The sequence below is a fragment of the Pelmatolapia mariae genome, linkage group LG10_11 (assembly GCF_036321145.2).
Source record: "Pelmatolapia mariae isolate MD_Pm_ZW linkage group LG10_11, Pm_UMD_F_2, whole genome shotgun sequence".
Taxonomy (NCBI): Eukaryota; Metazoa; Chordata; class Actinopteri; order Cichliformes; family Cichlidae; genus Pelmatolapia; species Pelmatolapia mariae.
In genome coordinates, this window is record NC_086236.1 from 9,010,082 (window position 1) to 9,031,869 (window position 21,788).

Consider the following 21,788-nt stretch of genomic DNA (forward strand, 5'->3'; position numbering starts at 1 on the left):
ATGGTTTGACAACTCACCAATAAAACCAAGAGAAAGGTCAATCAGTTTATCAGTAAAATGTAAAAGTAATTTCTAAATGGAATCAGAAGCTATTTTAGGAAGCAAAGGTATAAAAAAATCTCCATCAGAAGTTCTAGCAGAGCAGGAACAAATGGAGTTGAGAGAACTGTTTCCAGTGCCACCAGAAAAACTACTGCTTGTATGCAAGACAAGTGGTAATGAATGAGAAGTATGAATGAAAGATTTAGAATTTATGATGAACTAATTTATCTGCTTTGTCTGTATTTAGAGCGACAGCGCGCAGATCTGAAGCATCTACTTGTGAAAGTGTAGTCAGGATGGTGTGAATTGACTTCAGATGATTAAAAGAGTTCTAGCTAAGATATGCATGTATTGCCTGGATACAAATGAAAAGTGGCATTGTGTTTGTGTATGAGGAAGCACAAAGGCATCCTGCAGTATAAACAGGGAAGAAAAACAAACCAGGAATTGGAGACACTCAGAGCACAGACTAGACAGGCAATGGAAGAAAATTGAAATCACAGCGGAACTGCCCTTTAAGTCTTATTTTCTCGCGTTAGCTTCATTTGGTATGCAAATTGCTTTGGACCCATTAGAAGTGGAAGGTCGCTCAGGACCTTGTCTAAATGCAGGGTGGTCAAATTAATTATGGTAACACCCTGTGCTGACATTGTGTAATATCCTGTAGGCTCTTTGAGGTATTTTTTGTAATTTGCTGCATAACTCGTCTGTATGCCTAAAGTGACTGCTTCCAAACAGAGTTATCCTAAAAAGAGCCCTGTAAATAAGTCTCCACACCTTTTCTCTGCAATTATGTCCGTGAGAACATTTTTGCATGTAATATGAGGCAAAGAGCTCGACCAAACGAAGCCATGTGAGCCACGGTACTCAGTCCAGAAATGGCATCATTAAAAAAATCATTGGGTAAGCAGATCCAGGACGCGTGTAGACATATGCAGATGAGCTTATAATTAGTTTAATCCCTCTTGACAGTGACATAGTCATCCCAGTTTGCTTTTTTTTTTTTTTTTAAATTATCAGCAGTTTATCAAAGAAGATTAACGTGCTTCAGCCTCGCTAGTGAACCTGTTTCATTGCAATGTTCATTACACCAAACAAATTAATTAATAATAACATGGAATAATTGTTTAAACACATATCTTAATCATGATTTTAGTATGTGGCGGCAGTGGTATTGCTGGTAAAAAGGTATTACAATGTCAGCAAAGTCAAAACACTTCATCCCCCTGGATCCATGTGGGGTTTTTTCCAGTAAGGCGATCTGTGCATTGACCTGATATTTTTTCTGTATCTAGGTGTTTTACCTTGACATGAACATGCAACAAAAAGGCTAGAATAAAAGAAACTCACTTTTTAACCAGTGATTTACATGGGACACAAATAATAGACCAGTGTACCACAGAACTAATATACTGATTAGCATCATAAAGGCTTCCCACTGAAAGATTAAAAACAGAATGACATCGTCCACAGAGGAAAGTTTAATTTTGTTATTAAATCAATCCCAGGGATGACCTGAAGTTGTACTGTCCCTGCAAACTTTGAGTACCGGGCACACAGTTAGCATGGCTGCAACTTGGTGTCATAATTGTTAATTAATGGATGTGAAGCATTTTCTTTTAAGTTTGATAACAAAGCCTCGCAAAAGAAAACAGTTAATGTTGATGATGTCAGTGAGGACCTTTGTCATAGTACTCACAGAGGTGGGTGTGACTGTTATCTCAAGTGAGGACTGAAATTGCACTGTGGTAAATGCCATCCTATGTTTAGCCACAACGTGAGCACTTTTCCAGCATGGTAACTATTTTGTAGTAAGCTGAAATGAGTTTCATGAAAAGAGGGATAGAGATGCAAATACAGCCAGAAATATAAAAACGGCATGATAAGAGCTGCTGCTGCTGCTAGATATCAAATTAGTAGATTGAAGAAGAGTTTATGAAGCTCTGAAACCTATTTTAAATTAATCAAACCGATTCCTAAAATTATATATTAGTCCTTTTTTTGTTGTTTTTCTTTTTCCCACACTGCAGCAGAGCAAAGAACATAGTGTGCACAATGGAAGCTAAAAGCAGTTCGTGAATAGCTGTACCTTTTTTTTTTTTGCTTTTTAAAAAGCTTTTGAAAACTGAAAAAAAAAAAGTATTAACACATTATTTTCCCTGCTTGCCTTTGCAGAGGTGCCGTCATCGCCTGTAATTCAACAAGTGGAGCCTTTCTCAAGCACAGCAGTGGTAAAGTTTGAGGAGCCTGATTCAATGGGTGGAGTGCCAATTATCAAGTATAGAGTGGAATGGCGTTTGCCCGGCCAGGCATGGACTGGCAAGGAGGAAGATGTTGAGGATGGTGAGTCGGTCATAATGCAAACTAAATTTGCTGGATTATCCCTCCTTGTGTATAACAAGCACATGTAGAAGTGGTAGCCTTTACAAGAAATGCCATTATGGAAGTTTAGGACTCATATAACCTCATTTAGCCATTGGCAAGAGATTGAAAATGACTGCTGGGACAAAGATTTCTCTGTATGATTTAGGTTTGTTATGATTCCTGAGTAGTCATCTCTTCCGTACATTTCCCCTTAGAGCCCTGAAAAACATACTTTCAGCGAAGCGCAGTGGATGGAAAGGTTGTTATTTACCACTTTCCATGTCTGCATCAGCTGCATCATCCACACCTTAGTACCACTTAGGCCACTTTAATTCTTAGCATCCAACTGATGCATCATACTTTAAGAGCCATCCTGAAGGGGAGGACTCTAAGAGTCCATCTTTGTCAGCAAATCTATGGAATTATTCATTTCTGCCGTTAGGTAAAAAAGGCTCAAGGCTTGAGATTTTCTTGTTAATCATAATATTTAAACATTAAATTCCAGGGTAATCCACTGTAAAGGTTGCGGTGCAAAGAGAAACGCAGCACGGCGTTTCAGCTCCACGACTATTATGTGTTTATGTCTAGTTCCTACATGCCGAAAACAGTTCTGCGACAATATTTAATCCAAACATGACAGTAGCTGATGTCAAGAAGAGATGTGGAACACAGTATAGCCTAAATGACAGTCAGCTCCGACACTGACAGGCCCTAGATAATATCCCCGTCCCGCTGAGGGTTTGTGGCTCCTGCAAATCTGGATGGTTTTCGTCCTGTCTGCCACATGGGATGTATCAGTCAGTGGCTGACAGGCTGTGCTGTCAGCTCAAGGCCCATGAGCCGCCTGACATGTGAGCGTGTACACAAAACGAAATGCATGGACCCACACGCAAACAGTCAATGTTGTCAGAAATATTTCATACAGCTAGATAAACCACTCTGCCTCTAATAAATCTGAGCAATTTTGAAACACACATGCTGTGAAAGGACCTTGCAAAACATCATATTTCCTAAGATACTTGTAATATCATTTTTTTTAAAAGGTCTAGCTACTGAAGCTACAATGTGCCATGAAGGGAGGCAGTATATTGTTACTGATACTGAATTATCAAGTGGCTGAACTGTGCCAATAAAAAGGCTTTTGTGTCACAGTACTGTGACCCAGAGCTGCCATCACATGTTTAAAAGCAGTACTGCCAGATATAGATACCACACCCATATCACTGTGGGTCCATGCTATATAGGTACTGATGCTGCTGTGTGCACACACATAAAACAGGAAAGCCTTACTTCTATGCACTGTGTAAATATTTCTGCATGTACTAACAGATCATATGTAGCTTCATGCATTGTGTATCCATATAGTTTGTAGTAATTTCTTTGTAAATTTAAAATACTCACATTTGCTTTCCCATAATGCATAAAGTATACAGTGCAGAGTAGATCTTAATGGTAATGTACCTCAGTGCTTGACTGGTATATCTCACTGATGTGTTTTTGATGGCACGCAGTGGTTTTGGGGCCATGGAGCATTCAGTTCTATACATGAGAATACTCATTTTGTTTTAGTGTTTTTGGCTTTAGTTTGAGATTTATTGAAGATATAAGAGCTGGCACTATTGATAGGCTGATGTTGCTGTGAATTCAAATAAGCATTAATTAAAAATACATCATTTTAGGACATATTTCTGTATATTTCTAAAATCAGTGAGCATATCAAGTAATATTGCACATTATTTATCTATCTTTTGACTGAAAATTATTAATACTAATCTGTACCCGGATATTATACATTTTTATAATTAAATCTAATCACAAATCCTTAATACTAATAATCATTTTCTCAGATACCGTACACTACCCAGTATCTGGATGTCCTTTTTATATGTTTTTAACCAAATATTGAATTTTAGTCCTTACTGTTTATGGAAATAACAGTAAATTTCTAAAGTATATTTTTCACATTGTACACATAATTACAATATTAAGTAATGTCGAAAGACACTGATTAAGACGCACTGAATTTAATAAAGTTTTATTTGTGGAGAAAACCTTTTATATAAGCAGAGGCAACCAACATGAAAAAACCCCCCACAGGTATATTACTTTGGGCTGGCTGTAAAAATTTAATCTGACCATTAATGGACTCAGCAAAGACATCAGTTTTATGCTGCTGCTAAAAGCCCAGTTCTCAATTCATCTGCTCTAATGCTTGAAAGCTGTATTCATGCAGTTTCCCCGAGCAGCCTTATGCTCAGCTCTTTCTGCAAGTCCGTCTCACTGATACATAAATTTGAGACATAAATGGTCACGGTAATGGAGAGATGTTTCTCAGTTGGTTTTCACAGCCTAAATTTGTTCTCATCCATGAAATTACTATTCTTTGTATAGCACACTGAGAGATCAGCCAACTCAGTTTTATAACAAATGTCAAGACCGTGAATGTGTATCGTGACTGAAATCTCAACTGTTCCTTGGAAGGAACAACGTGACTGTCAAAAGCAAATTTTAAACTTAAAAAATTCTTAAAACTGAGTTTTAGAAAGTAATAATTTTATAAGATGTATTACACTTGAATGTAGATTATTGAATATAGATTGTTGTTGTTGTTGGGAGATTATTGGTTATATCAATGGAATTTACCCACAAAAATGGCATTTAAAGATCACTGTAATGGCCTTTTTTTTTTTTTTAAATAATACACCTGAGAGCTCTTGTATAACAATAGATCTTTGATCCCCCCCCAACAATAGAATCTGAAATATAAAATCACAGAGCCCCTCTGCAATTACAATTTATGCCCTTCTTGGGATTTGTTTTTCACAATTACAATTAAAATTAATAACCCCTCTATTGGCCATTGTGGTTGCTGTTTGTATGCAACTGAGTCATTGTTATAAACTCATTAAAACTGTAGTTCACCTGTGGGGTCCTGGCATCAAGTGTCAACGAAAAGCTTTCAGCATGGAATTTACGTCTCGGTTTTTTGTAGTTCCAAGGTTTCATGTAGGAAATAGTCTTATCCTAATATGGACCAGGCCACAGCAGGCATCCTGCTGAATCATTCTGAGCAACTTATAGGAGAAATACCCCATTTTTATTATATTGTGTTGAGCTTAAGCGAAAGGAGGAGACAGAGATCTCTATTTTGGGAAGCAGAGCAAAGTGTGAGTGTAAAAAACAAAATCCAAAAAAATGAAAGCAATCTTGAACGGGTGGACTAGTGCATTACTCTACTGCGACCTATGAGAAGGTAAGTAGCACGCAGGCAGCCACACTGATGGTTTACCAACCTCACATAAACTGGTAAAAGCCAACATGATTGGGTCACATATGAAATGTTCCCAGAGTCTCAGTTCTGAATTCCTTGGGTCACTGTACACCTTTATGGAATAACACCACCTTGCCTCCAACAGACATGACTGGGATCACCATCACTAATTTGAAACCAGAAACTACATATGAGGTCAGGATGTCCGCCATCAATGGGAAAGGTGAAGGCGAGAGCAGCCAGGCCAGCACTTTCAAGACTGAGCCAGTCCGTAAGTACTCCCCTCGCTTCTTGCTCCTGCTCTAAGTGCTCCTCTGACCCAAATGCTTTGAACCTAATGCCGTAGCTCACTCCGCTGCCTCCCCGTGTCTAGCTGTGCCCAGATGCTTTCACCCTTACGTTCCTCTATTCTCATGCCAAGCCCCCAGTACAATCCTTTTCCATCCAGGCCAGAAGAAACGATAACTCACGACGACGCCGTCACTCCATGATCCAACTTTGTTAATAGGGTTAACTATGCAATGTGTAACCTACCTCTCCTTCATCACCCAGCACTTTTATGTACCTCTTTTTATGGTGAATGTTTGCAGCGTGTAAGTCTGAATGAACCCCGTCTTCGTAGCCCACAGCTCAGGTGATTTACTGAAAGCTTTCTGCAAAGTACGTGCACATTCTTAAAGCTGATTTATACTTCAGTGTGAAGGAGTGTCGTCTCTGTATTTATAGTTCAGTGACAGCATGCATTTTTAATGTAGCAGCCACAGGTCGAGTCCTGCTGAGAATTGTTTATATTTTCTGATAGTGATGGCAGAGCATGATGAATTACTGGATATTTTAGAAGGTCAAGAACATTTTCTTTTTAACGGCGTTAAAGCGGGTTTGGTGGATATTCTGGACATATTTGTCATTGCCCTTGGTGCTTCCTATATATCACAGCTTAGTTAGTTAGACATATGGGGCAAACTTTACATCAAAGAGCAGGTATGTGACACTTGTCATCACCAGGATGTGTCGGCCTGACATGAAATGTGACTTTGAGTTTATTTTTGTCACATATTGCTTTCTCACTGAAGTATAAATTGGGCCAGATAGTAGTGTAAATACGCGTACATTCTGCATTTTGATTCTCTTTCAAATCCAAATCATATAGCAAAATGATCCAGTAACTGCTGTTTAACATGATAACAAGTGATTGCACATTGTAACATAGTAAAAAATAATAAGGATGTAAATTCACGGGAGAGGAAACAGAGCTTTTTATCAGTCAGCACTTCAAACCAAGGTCAGGAATAAATCTTTGTCTTATTTTGTGCCTGCCTTCATGTCACACTTCCATTTGTGTGCTTCTTCACCCTCCCCCCTTTAGAAATAGCTCCTCAGCATCCTCTTATTTTGCTTGCAGTAAAAAAAAAAGAAAAAAAGAAATCTCTTCCATGTTCATTATGCTTATTTTGGAAACCCTTTTAACTTGAAGTTCAGCTCAGACTTTACAAAAATTGACTAAAATGTGATGGAGGAATCATATTAGATGCTGTAATCAGTTTGTTATATTGCATCAGAGTGGGGGGGCATTATCAGCCGCAAATCCAGATTCCTTACCTTGATCGACACCTTGAAGTCATTAAAAGTATTTTCTACTGTTGTTGCTGATACAGTACCAGTATTATCAACTGTAAAACAGAGAGAAGCAAAACTTTCTGAACAGAATCCTCAGTAAGGCACAATAGACAGTGGGTTAACGATTTGACAGGGCAGCTGGCCTCTTTCATTGATCATATTTCTCATTTCATTGTGTTTTTTTCTTCTCTTTGTTTTATTGTTTTCTCATCTGGTTTTTCATCTGTTCTCTATTCCATTGGACTTCTCAGGGTATTCTGTCACAAGTAAGTTTCTGTCCTCCATGTCTTGGCTGCTTTATGTTCGTCTGCATTTTGTCTCCATCCTCCCGTTGTATTTTACCCTCACCGTTCTCTGTGTTAAAAAAAAAAATCTTGAGTGGTTACTAAATGATGCTACAGCAAACTGGATGTAAGAACTGATCACACAGTGTTCCACAGAATCATCATCCAGTGCCCCAGAACTATGAATTTTCTTTTTTCCCCCAACCAATCAGCATTAGTTTCTTCTTCTTCTTTTTTTTCCTAATATGGCAAATGGATTACTTTTATGCAGTGTCAGGATCATTTTAGAGATAAATGTGTGATGGTCTTAAAGAGCAGGTTGTTTTGAGCAACAGTCCTGCTTGTAATTCCTGTTTTTTTAGTGTTTTTTGTCTCATGACGCCTTAAAGGTGTGTATTTTTTTCTTTAAAAAAAAAAACATGTACTTCTGCATTGCAGTAGTTCAATCAGTGAATGTTATATAAGGAATTACAAGGCAAAATACTCTTTTCAGACTATGACTTCGCCTAAATAAAAGACTATATATAGTTGCATTATCCGACGATGTATGGAATAATTTCTGGTAATTATTTTAAAAACCAGGTGTCTTTGCATATAGTTTTACGTATATTCCAGTCTTCAACTGCCCCAAATCTTTTGGGTTCCCATTCTTTTGATATTAGACTTTTTCCAGACACAGAGATTAATATCTGGAAAGTAAGAAAATAAAAAAAACTACTAGTTTGTAGTAGGTTACTGGAGGAGGGAGGTGTAGCTTTCTTTGAGAAAAGACTGTGCTTACTGTTACACAGGAAGAGGTTTTAATATCTCGTATAATACAGAGACCCAGAAGCTCAATGCATTGTATCTTCCTTAATAGAAAAATACACACATACACACACAGAAAAACATTTCACCAGTTCACTTTATCTACAACCTTTAGAAGAATGTTGAAAAGTGAAAAAGTACAACCAAATACTGAAACGCTGCAGTGCAAGTAAACTTCAGCAGAAAAGCTTCCAGCCAGAACTAAAAAGTAGTGAAAACAGCTCGACATGCTTGCCATTGCCATTTAAACACAATAGTGTTGAAATGTAAATTGGATTTGAACCTAGGACCTTTTTGTCCTGAGGCAATAGTGCTAACCACCAGTGCCTCATAGTAAGAAGGTCCAGGGTTTGAATCCACCAGTCTGCTGGGACTTTTTTGTGTGGAGTTTGCTTGTTCACCGTTTGGGTTCTTGAGTATTTTGGCTTCCTCCCACGGTTTAAGGACATTCTAAGTTGACCGTAGTTGTGAATGTGATTGTGTGAATGGTTGTCGGTCTCTCTGTGTTCGCCCTGCGATAGATCCAGGGTGTACCCTGCCTCTCGCCCCAGCGTACCCAGCTAAACGTGATTCTAAATTAGATAATCAGAAGAAAGATGGATAGATTTTCCGATTACATTTTCTTCAACACAGTGCACTGACTTCATAGTACCACTGTCAATATAAAGCTTCAGTTCCAGAAGCATGACTGGGAAATGTGCAGCTGTTTACATTTCTGCCGTATAATACTTTTAGGGACAAATAAGTTGCGTCTTTTTAAAAGAAAGTTAAAGAAAAGAATTTAATTAACTTGGTGTAAAGAGTGTAATAGTGCTGTAGCGCCTAAGTGTTTGGGTGAGTGTGTGTGTCTGATTGTTGTGCTTATAATTTTGTTAAGCGAGTAATTGTATGTTGTTGCTATAAACAAAACAAAAGGCAGTTGCCATAGGTATAGTAAGAAATCAATATGACATGTTACAGTCACTACTGTACAAACAAGAATGCAGCTTTGGATCCTCAAAAGTCTTACAAACGCTGTAAAATTTTGGTAAATCTGGCCATAATTTTATTTTTATAAGAACTTCATTTAATGCTACAGGCCTGAGCTTTCAAAAGATAAAGGAACATAATTTCTGTCAACTTTTAAGTTGTTCATTTCAGCCTTTTATCCATTCTAAATATCGAGAAGCTATAAGCAGCCACGGTCTTGAACCCAGGGGGGCTGTCAAGACCTGAGCCCAGTATTTCAGGCAAGCAAATTCCAAATCTGTTTGCGAATATCTAAAATGCATGTATGCATGTAATGTGGGAGGAACCTAGGGAACCACAGTTGTGAACCATTTGGCTGCAGTTGGATCAGTGGGAGGAGATGAACAAACCTATTCCTGTAAACTGCCTAAATGTTATGATTCTTAGTGTATTTTCAGCCCACTAGTTTACAATATCTGTGAATTACTGAGAATAAAAACCCTTGAAGAACTATGAGCTTTTTAAACTCTTAGATGAATAGCTGTCAGTGGTTCTCAGCAAGAAGAAATGATGTCTTAGCAAGCGCTCACATCCCCACTGCTGTTAAAGAGCAAAGATCTGAGCTTAGTGAGCATGTAAATGCTACTGGTTGGGCCAAAATTACACAGTAATTGTGCTCCTATTGTTGTGTTCTTATAAGTGGCACAATACACCCTGAGAGAACCAGTATACAATCAGTATGAAAATATCAAATGGAAATATAAAATTGCATTTATTCATATCATTTCATGTCCATACTTAACACATTAATATGTCAAAATTCACTAGTTAGTATAGATGCAGGAATATAAGATTTGTCACTGATCCAGACAAATTCTTTATGACCAAGAGACGAAAAGAAACAGTCCCATCCTTGAGTTTTTTTTTTCTGTTGAGGACTCCAGCGCCTCTCATTTTGTTTTCACCATCTTTCAGTTTCATCAGAGACACCACCCCCTATTGCTGCCACCAGTATGGCCCGTAGTGAGTATGCCAGTCCAGCAGTGTGCGCTGTGTCTCTTTACCTCTCTTACCTGCTCGGCATTGCATCTAGTTTTCATTTATATTTGTTGTGGGTCATAGGAGGGCTCAGAATCCCTCTATAGAGTAAAAATTGACAAGGAAATTGAATAGCTTTGCTAATTGTCTCAAATACTTAAAAATTAAGATTTTTACTAACACTTTAAAGGTTAACCATTTGACATAGTGTTGTGTTTGCAGAATTAACACAACTTGCCTGTTCATTAATATTCAAAATTAGATTCTTGAGACCGGTGCTGTGCAGTTGGAATATATATTGAGTTTGTTTTACCAGGCCTGCTTTACACCTGTCAAAGTATGTGGCTCAATAGATAGAGGATACTTACTGTAGATTAATTGCTATTTGTAGAGGTATCATGCTAACACCTTAGTGTAAAGTTAGGTGGTTTATAGAAAACTCATAACACTACATCATACAAGTTGTTTATGCTGTTATTTGCTATAAACATTAAGGTAGTAGGGTTCATGCTAACACCTTATATTCTGTTTGTGTCATAACAGAATACTTCAATTTCCATACTTTTACTGAGTAAAAACATTCGTAATTTAAGCAAATTCTAGTGTACTTACATATTTAGTTGGAAGTAGAGTCAGTGAACATATATTTTGCACCATTTTTTCCCCTAAAAACAAAGCTAAACATTGAACATGTATGTTCAATGTGCCATTTGTTCACGCTAACGGGCATGGCTGCTATTGAAAAATGAAAGCTAATTCTTAGATTTATCTGTTTATTTGTAAAAAAAAAAAAAAAAAAATATGAAGAGTGCAAAAAAGGGAAGGCACCCGCCCAAAAAAAGATCAAACAATTTACTATTAAGAGCTTACATACTGTGGAGCTAAACTCGCATGGACTGTCCCTCATTATATAACTCCTGTCATATAATTTACACTAAGATAATGTGTATTTTTACACATCTTTTATCTTATAATGAGCAGTTGCAATTGAACAAGCACAGCTTTTAGGGTGCAGTAAATATATTTCTCTCTTTTTTTTGGTATTCCCAAGTATATCCTAAATGCAACATTTCATGGAAAGTAGCCATTCCAAGAGCCATTGTTGCAATTCCTATTTCCTCAGTCTTTCCTCAACATACAGCATTGTAGACCTTATCAAAATTTGTCACTAGATATTGAAAGCTATTTCTGGTTCTTACCCTGTTATCTGTTTAGGTGAGACACAGCATATAGTTAAGCTAATCTGACAGTTGTTAAAGTACAGTTTGGTTGGTCCTGCAGTGTTGTTACATTCACAGCTGAACGAACCATGAGGAGCCATTCTTTAAAATGACAGAAGGATATCTGTCTTCTCGGTGAATCTTTCAGTTATTTCATCCACTCAATTTAATCACAACTTGTTTTCTCCCAGATCGCTCATGAGTTGAATCCTCCCCTTAGTGTGCATTCACTCCATTTCTGTCTGAAAAGCCAGACAGCAGCGTGTTAACAGCATCTCAAAATCATCCTTCATGTATTGACTGACTACGCCAGAGCATGGATAGCCACTGCCAATTGTTCTTTATCTGACTGGGACTGAAAGCTGTGACTAAGTAGGAAGCAGAGACCAGGATTTTCTAATGAATGTTTTAAGGGAATGGACCAAAAATAACTTGCTCTTCCACAAATGCTTTTTGTGACTATTTAGCCTGTTTTCTGAAAAACAAGGAAAAGAGAGATCGCTGACACTGAGCAGACCTGGGTTGAGGTTTTTAATGTTATTGTGTGCAGTAAATTTTTAACCAATAGCACTGCTAAGTGACTAACCTGACTGACTGCTGTCATTTGTGGTTTTCACAGACCTTAAAACGTCATTTTGGTTAACAGTGTGCAGTGTGTAAAGAAGCATAACATGTGTGTTTGGTCACTGGAGTAATTGCTGTAAGTGTAGTTGCTCCTTTTAAGCTCCTGATGTATGATGTGTCTGCTGTGTGAGATCTGTATGTCTCCATATTGTTCATAACGAGTCTTTCCTTTTGACACGCCATTTTAATAACATTTGTCTAATGCAGTTGTGGCTATTCATTAGCTTGAAATAGGATGCAGCTGATGGCAGTGTATCTGCTCAGTGCTTTTACAAATGCATTCCTCAAAACAAATGCCACATATGTTTTCTTAGATTGTCTTAGAATTGATTTCTTCAGATTTTTCATGTGTTCCTATTGTTGTCTGCTGTGTTGTGTGTCATACTTAGTTGGCATGGTTTTATTCCCAAAGCTGCAGAGTTTCCTCTGTTTTCATTGAAGCTCTATTGTTACCAGAAACACACAACAACAACTAAAATTGATTTGAATTGATTTTAAAATTGATTTTCTGTTCTACATGTCATTTATTTTCAAAAACAATCAGCCCTACTAGAATGGGTACAAGTTAAAATTCAGATCTGGCCAAATTGTTACCAAAATAAATAACAGAGGAAAATAAATGCCAGAGGAAAAGCTGTCAACTGGATGCATGAGGCAATTCTGGGTGTATAGTTTTGGCTGAGTCTTCAATATCTTTATTAGTTTATTTGTTTGGTTATTTACTGATATTCTCAGTGTTGTTAACAGCCATAACTAAATATCCAGTACCTCATATATTCAATAACATATTTTTTATATGTTCAAAAACTTCTGTTTACCAATTTACGATTTGTTTTTGTTGTTCTGTTTTGTCATTATGTCTTTAACATTCTTGTTTTTGTTTTTTTATTATTATTTTGACATGTTTTCATCATTTCAAAATATTTTGTATGTTTCCCATATGCCCCCCACCTGTCCCTGCAACCCCCACACTTTCCCTCTTTTTCTTCTTCTATGTTATCCTTTCAACCATTCATGTCCGTGGCATCATGTGACTTTGTCATGTGGCTCTTGCATGGTGCTGATGATGTCGTCTTCGCTGACCAACAGAAGGTAAATTTCCTTTGTTTAGTTCGAGACCATTAGATCAGCAATAATCATGCGCAAGGCCTTTGTTAAATTAGGCTCATAGAAGAGGCATTAAAACATTTTCAGTTTTATTCATTTAGCCATTTGTGTTTCATCTACGAGCCATTATGTAATTAAGTAACAAACATTCACTAACCATGACTTTCATAATCAAAGCGATTACTAATAATAACCACAATGATTATTTTCCCTTGCATTTATAGAGTAACACCAAATTTACTCTTAGTGCCTTGATTATTTGTGTGTGTGGGTGTGTGTGTACAGAACTTCGTAGCTGAAGCTGAGCTTCAACTAAGCTAAAATTAACACCACAAAAAACACTAATATTCATAGAGCCAGCAATGCAAGAGTGATGTAAGTTTGAAGAATTAACATGTAGAAAATTCAGTTTTTTTCTCTGTAGTGCCAAATCACAGCACAACAGTCATCTTAAACAGTCATCTTTGATATTTTCTCTTTCTGTAAGTGTAAATAACTACATTCTGAATGTGAAACATTCACATTTACAAAACAGTCACAGCTTGAAATGTCTTTTGAAAAAAGTCAGTGCATTTTCAACAATGCACGTTAAAATTTGTAGATAACAGTGGGCCATTACAGGCGCAAAATCATTCCACACTGAGTATTCTGGAAATAAAACTATAATAGTGTTTTACTTATTCCATTCAAACAGCCAGCCGCAGAAGTGCTCACATTTTTAAACTTTGCAGACAGTTTCGCTCCTGTGTAGTACTCCTGGTACAACTGCATCAGTAATACCATTGCATTTTAGCAAAAAATTCAAGATATTAGTGCAATTTTCAAACTTTGCAAAGCCATCGCGCAAGTTTTCCAGCTACAGTCAGGTCCATAAATATTGGGACATCGACACAATTCTAACATTTTTGGCTCCATACACCACCACAATGGATTCCAAATGAAATGAACAAGACATGCTTTAACTGCAGAGTGTCAGCTTTTATTTGAGGGTATTTACATCCAAATCAGGTGAACGGTGTAGGAATTACAACAGTTTGCAAATGTGCCTCCCACTTCTTGAGGGACCAAAAGTAATGGGACAGAATAAGAACCATAAATCAAACATTCATTTTTTAATACTTGGTTGCAAATCCTTTACAGTCAATCACAGCCTGAAGTCTGGAACACATAGACATCACCAGACGCCGGGTTTCATCCCTGGTGATGCTCTGCCAGGCCTCTACTGCAACAGTCTTCAGTTCCTGCTTGTTCTTGGGGCATTTTCCCTTCAGTTTTGTCTTCAGCAAGTGAAATACATGCTCAATCGGATTCAGGTCAGGTGATTGACTTGGCCATTGCAAAACAGTCCACTTCTTTCCCTTCAAAAACTCTTTGGTTGCTTTTGCAGTATGCTTTGGGTCGTTGTCCACCTGCACTGTGAAGCGCCGTCCAATGAGTTTTGAAGCATTTGTCTGAATATGAGCAGATAATATTGCCCGAAACACTTCAGAATTCATTGTGCTGCTTTTGTCAGCAGTCACATCATCAATAAATACAAGAGAACCAGTTCCACTGGCAGCCATACATGCCCACGCCATGACACTTCCACCACAATGCTTCACTGATGAGGTGGTATGCTTAGGATCATGAGCAGTTCCTTTCCTTCTCCATACTCTTCTCTTCCCATCACTCTGGTACAAGTTGATGTTGGTCTCATCTGTCCATAGGATGTTGTTCCAGAACTGCGACGGCTTTTTCAGATGTCGTTTGGCAAACTCTAATCTGGCCTGCCTGTTTTTGGGGCTCACCAAAGGTTTACATCTTGTGGTGAACCCTCTGTATTCACACTGGTGGAGTCTTCTCTTGATTGTTGACTCTGACGCACATACACCTACCTCCTAGAGAGTGTTCTTGATCTGGCCAACTGTTGTGAAGGGTGTTTTCTTCACCAGGGAAAGGATTCTTTGGTCATCCACCGCAGTTGTGTTCCGTGGTCTTCCTAGTTTTTTGGTGTTGCTGAGCTCACCAGTGCGTTCCTTCTTTTTGGGAATGTTCTAAACAGTTGTTTTGGCCACGCCTGATGTTTTTGCAATCTCTCTGATGGGTTTGTTTTGTTTTTTCAGCCTAATGATGGCTTGCTTCACTGGTAGTGACAGCTCTTTGGATCTCATCCTAGCAGTTGACAGCAACAGGTTCCAAATGCAAACAGCACACTTGAAATGAACTCTGGACCTTTTATTTGTTCATTGTAATTGGGGTAATGAGGGAATAACACACACCTGGCCATGGAACAGCTGAGAAGCCAATTGTCCCATTACTTTTGGTCCCTTAAGAAGTGGGAGGCACATATACAAACTGTCATAATTCCTATACTGTTCACCTGATTTGGATGTAAATACCCTCAAATAAAAGCTGGCAGTCTGCAGTTAAAGCATGTCTTGTTCGTTTCATTTGGAATCCATTGTGGTTGTGTATAGAGCCAAAAATGTTAGAATTGTGTCGATGTCCCAATATTTATGGACCTGACTGTATGTCTGACGCCTAGGCAGTATTGGATGTGCTGCAGAGCAAAGTGCTACTGGATGCATATGCTTAATTTCATCTTTCTTTTTAAACATAACTTTTGAGTTCTCACTCTGGTTAACATAGAGGTTATGACTATAGTTATGACTAATTAGAAAAATCTTTAACAAAGTCACACATAATTGTGTCATATTATGTTTCATGTAAAAATGTGTTATTGTTAACATGATTTGCCTTTAATATGGCCAAATACCTTCACAGATAGCATTGTAAAGCATTTTTTAAACCCCACTTTTCCGGTTTTGTAACAAACCATTTCATTATGAATTCTTTTTAAACATCATAAGAGCAGCCCCACAAAGTGCCACTAACCACAATTTGCATTGCATGCATTGTTAAATATAGTCACCCAGAAGGCTAATGTTTCATATTCTTCCCCTGGAGAGCTACATAGCTCACACTGTTTTACCGGTTGGACTCACAACAATCCTTTGCATTACTGCAGCATGCAAGTTTATTTCCTTTTTCTTGTTGCATCCTCTTTCTTGTTGTTCAGCTGTTCTTAAAGAAAATGTCTGTCCTACCTGCATGTCTCTGTATCTTTGATGTAATGTCTTTCTAGTAGTTTGCATATGCGAAAGTGCTAACATTGGGTACATCTTTTTAGTATTGGGAAGTCATTGAGACGATTGGGCAATGTTAAAAACATATCTTTTTTTTTTCCATTTGACCTGAACAAAGACTCCAACTTTGAGACATTTACTATTTTCAAAATTCACCTTTCTTTTGTATAATTCATACTGTTAATAATCGCTCACATACAGCACTTATGAGATGATTTTCAGTTATGATCTATGAACTTGTAAAACTTAAATGAATTTCTTTATTCTACAGAATGTTTTTAATAACTTCGTTGTATACTGTCTTTGTGATTAGCTTGGGCTGCATGTGGAACCACACCATCCACATGCATGTTAGAGCGAGGCCATGGGTGGTGTTTCACACGATACCCTTCTGAATTTACAGCAGTGGGCCAAATTTCAAGCTTTGCATGTGTAGTTTTTTCATTCTAATCTTCCACTTTCTCTGTTTTAGCCTTCAGAAATATTCACCTAACCCAGAATGATGCAATGCTGAATGTATCAATGTCTGCCTGTCACAGAGTTACTGCTGCTGTTACTAATACTGTCTGATTCACTTTCAGCCTGTGTCATGCTCACTTCTGCCTGGTGGGATGCAGTTTTTAGAAAGTGTGCTTATTTGATTACTTCAAGAAAAAGTGCCTTCATGCATATTCATTTAATTAACTACAACCACTAACACTGATGTTTGAAATGTTAAATACTGAATACGTGACTTTTTTTTTCTTGTGACTATCAAAAAATGGATAAATATATATAGAGAGATTTTTTTTTGTTTTACCTCCTTATTGAATTTCTATCTGTAGCATGCATATAGAAATTGCAGCACCACTCAGTCTTTCTGTTACCTGCTGGTGTGGCTGTTACTTTTAAGATTGTTAGCACAGGGCAAAGATTATAGCATCACAAGGTAGGGGATTTAATAACATATTAACAAGGCTAACTGTGTGTAACCAATATGCACATAATTGATGAGTTTGGGTTGTTAGTCTCCACCGTTATAGCCTTAACAGTGCCGCGAAGAGCTACAGCACACACACACACACACACGCAAAAAACACATTGACCTCCTTTCCCACAAGACTATGTAAATGTTATTAAAAGTAATAGAGGAACATGTCCAATCAAGGCCTACAGGCTCATTATCCAGCGACCCAGCAGTCATTACTCAGGAGGACAGAGCAGATAATGAGGGCCTCAAGGAGAACAACACCTCCGCCTGTGGTTCTGAGGCAGCCACATTGACCTCTGTTGCTTCTAGTCGTCCTGGAAGTAATATTCCACCCAAAGTCTGTCTTTAATTATCAGATACTCTTCTCATGGAGGTTATATTTCTTTCAGTGGGTCCTCCAAACTTAACACATAGATGTACTATTTTGGAAATCTTTTGATGGGTGTTCCAAAATTTTTACAACACACCATCACATACACCTTTATTGTGTGCCCCCTGATCTGGCACTGCTGTGGTTAAAGTTTAAGTTTAGGCACAAAAACTAATGGCTTGGGTTAAACAAATAGTTCAAGGGTAATGAAAGATTTTGGTTGTTGAGAAATTAACATTAACTAAAACTTACTAACCAAGGTTAACATTGATTGCATTATTTTAAAACTAAGATATTATTTGAGGTGAAGGCTTGAAAATTATTAATGTTATTGATCTGCTCCTGGTAGACACTGGTGAAAAAAATGTGTCTATTGTAGCGCAGTTTTCTTTTCTTTTAAGATAAAAAATTTCAGACATGTTAATTAATGTAGGTAGTTGGTGTTTAAAGGTAAACATATGTTGATGCAGTAACTATTGTTTGTCATCTAATCATCATTCCTTGGTTTCCTGTTTAGGGGAACCCAGTGCTCCCAAACTGCAGGCCAAGGTGCACAGCCCGGGCAATTCTCTTAAGATCAACTGGATCACGCAAGATAACGGTGGTTCCAAGATTAAACATTACCTGATCAGATACAAGGCTGTGAGTATTTCTGGCAATGGGGTAATTCTGTACGTTTTTTATGCTTTAAGCATTTGATATAAAAACAAAAACAACATAAAAAAAAATAATAACAGTTAAAATAAAGTAGTCAAATCTGGCTAGGGCTTTGAGCACGGGTAAATCTACTGGAATCTGTCAAAATATGTGCCTGCTAATGACTCCAAAGCATTTTAAGCCACCCCTTCATCCAAGTCATTTTCCCCCTTTCAGTTTGTATCTTCTACCTCTTTGGAATTAACAGTTGTCACTAGGAAGAAAGGGTGAGTTTAATTAGACCAACCAACCCTTACAGCAGACTAGTTTTCCTGCAGTGGCTGTAATATAAAGTTATGTTCTTGTCCACTGAATTATAACTATGTATTCAAAAAGATTCATTACTAACCTGATGGAAAAGATAAATGCTTAAACACCGCTCTCATTTATTCTTATAAGATCTACTTGTGTACAATTTGTGTATAATAATTGGTGAGTACTTTATGCATTTAATTATTTTCTTGTTTTTTCCCCCATTATTAACTGTTTCGGACCAGGTTAATCTCTTTGGAACTGAAAAACATGCTGAGAAAGAACATGTACTGCTTTTATGTCAGCTCAAGAACAGTTTGAGAAATCGAGACATTTGTAGATGATCTAAATTGAGCTTTTCCTTTGAGAGTGTTGAATTGTTCCTGTCTACATCCCTTTCTCAGAAGCGTGTATCTGACTGGAAACCAGAGCTCCGCCTTCCCAGTGACAGTACCTATATCGTCCTGAACAGCCTGGAATGGAACACAGAGTATGAGGTTCATGTGGTGGCAGAGAATGAGCAGGGCAAATCTAAGCCCGGCATCCTCACCTTCAAAACAGATACAGAGCCCACAACTGTCCCAGGTACTATTCCCATCATACCTACCCCGAGCATCCACACACACCAGCCACAGTGCACATAGGCTTCTACCGTGACCAGAAAATCTATTATTTGGATCTTTGACTTTTGCTAGGTGCTTATTCAGAGCTTGCTGGCTGCAGGGTCGGTCATGAATAATCTATCTCTGTCTGTCGCATGGCAGAGGTGTATTGTTTTTACTGTTTTCATATCTGGTAACCAAAAGGAAATGCACGATGCAAACCCCATTGATGCGTAAAGCAAAGACACTATTATAAGCTGAGGGACACCTAGTGTTGTGGCCTATACAGAATGTTTGAAATGAGCACAAACTCTAAATTTCATTCCCATTGGAAATGTGTTATTTTCTATTGTGAAAATATGTGCATATGTTTCAGTAAATCACCCATTTCTCATTTTGGGGGGAAATTTTAAAGAAAAAGTGAACCTGGTGCTAAACATTTGCACAGTACTGTAACTGTAAGGTTTATAATCCAGGTATTATATATAATATCACACAAAGACTTGATCTAATGGTGTATTTTGAAGAGCTACTTTTTGGGAGTTGGGGATTTTTTTAAATTAGATTTACATTTAAGGAACTAAACTAACTTGCCCACAAAGTTTACTATAGTAGATGACCTTAAAATGCCCAGTGCAACTAATCTAACATTGTTCTACAATAGTTAATAAGCACAGGCTTTCTCCTTGTAGGCCAAAAGGGATTTTTAAATGATAAACCAAAGATTGAACATATCATGTGTGCAGCAAAAGTTTGATGTCAGTAGAAATACACAAGTGACTGGAAGCTGGGTCATTTGAAATCTATTTTCATTTTACCCCCAGCCTACGCTCTTTTTTTCTAGTTCTCTGTCAGTGCCACACTTTTGTTTTCTTTAATAATGTCATCTCCACTAAATCCTCTCTTCGTGGAGGAATGAATTTCTATGCACAGAGCACCTTTTCAAAACATTGCACTCGCTTCAGAAAATGTTGAAGCCCAGGCAGCACAAGATCAAAAGTAGCTAATGAGTCCATATGACAAGCAGAGGCATCCTCACTGCATTTCTCCTTGGATATCCGGCTCTTCCAAGTCTCATTACTTGTTATGAGGTAACTTCAACTCCTCAATCTTAATGTCCAATGATGTGAGAACAGACTTCAGTCAGACCCAGAGAAAACAGAGTTTTGTCCATTTATTCCCAAATACATCGTCTACACAGGTGGTCACGGTCGGCCTTTGCTCTGTTGCTGTGTTGTGTGTAGAGTGCACTTTTTAACTTGGGCTGCCTCCCCACTTGAATTAGGTAAAAGTTTAAAATTCTTTGACATCTTACACTCTGTCTGTGTTTCTTTTTTTTTGTTTCATCCTGTTTTTCTTCCATTGTCACCGTCCCTTTCACTATTCGCCTGCCCTTTTCTTCCTTATGAAAGGAAGTGTTGATTGCCTCAGTCGTATTTTCTTTTTACTGTCAAGTGCACATTGTGAAAAAGATTTCCCCCGAAAAATCGAAATCACCTATAAAATGCCCCAATCTTTAAACTAATGTGCCCGAAAACAGCCCACAAGTCATAAACACAAACTAAAATCTGCGCCTTGCTATAGATTTAAAAGTACTGACAGAACATTTTTATAAAATAATACACAAAATGAAGCCATCAAGTAGTAGGACAATGCTGTAATCATTTCCCACCAGTCAAAGCAGACAACTACACTCATCAGCTACTTTGTTAGGTTCGCTTTGAAAGTGCTGAGAGCATCTTAATTCTTTGTGGCACAAGTTATGTAAACTTTCCTCAGAGATTTTGTACATATTGACGTGATAGATATAGACATGATTTGAGTTTTGTGGCATTGGCATCCTGCTGGAAGCAGCCATGATAAGATGGGTCCACTGTGCTCATAAAGGGACAGATATAGTGAGCAACAATATTCAGGTACGCTGTAGTGTTTGAATGATCCTCAGTTGGTACTAAAGGCTTTACTCAGAATACATCCCCCCACCAGCAGCAGCTTTTGATACAAGGAAGGGCGGATCCATGTTTTTATGTTGTTTAGACCAAATTGTCACCCTACCATCCAAATCTCACAATCAAAACTCATCAGACCAGGCAACGTTTTTCCAATTTCAAAAACAACCTTGCAAATTATAACCTCAACATCCTGTTTAACTGACAGGATTTGGCACCCAGTGCAGTCTTCTGCTATTGTAGGAGAATCTGTTGTTTTTCTGAATAACTTGGTTGTAACGAGAGGTTATACTGTTGCTACAGTATCAACTCGAAGGAGCGTAGCCATTCTCCTCTGACCTCTGGCATCAAGAAGGCATTTTCACCCAGAGAACTGCCGCTCACTGGATTTTCTCTCTTTTTTTAAACTGTTTTCTGTAAACCCTGGAGATGGTTGTGTGGGAAAATCCCAGCAGATCAGCAGTTTTTTTTTAAACAGTCTGACCAGCCTGTCTGGCACCAA

The 21,788-nt window shown here is 37.9% G+C and overlaps 1 protein-coding gene across 10 annotated transcripts in view; it reads left to right on the forward strand.

Moving 5' to 3' along the window:
• ncam1a (neural cell adhesion molecule 1a) overlaps positions 1 to 21,788 on the forward strand; it is a 259,254-nt gene that overhangs the window by 210,933 nt on the left and 26,533 nt on the right. For 5 of the 10 annotated variants that reach the window (XM_063485234.1, XM_063485235.2, XM_063485237.1 and 2 more), the window contains 4 exons: positions 2,218 to 2,385; positions 5,823 to 5,948; positions 18,305 to 18,429; positions 19,140 to 19,320. In XM_063485234.1, the coding sequence (XP_063341304.1) occupies positions 2,218 to 2,385; positions 5,823 to 5,948; positions 18,305 to 18,429; positions 19,140 to 19,320 (600 nt within the window). Of the gene's footprint in view, positions 1 to 2,217; positions 2,386 to 5,822; positions 5,949 to 7,545; positions 7,561 to 10,308; positions 10,357 to 18,304; positions 18,430 to 19,139; positions 19,321 to 21,788 lie in introns of all 10 variants that reach the window. The other 5 variants (XM_063485231.1, XM_063485232.1, XM_063485236.1 and 2 more) reach the window with 2 other exon arrangements.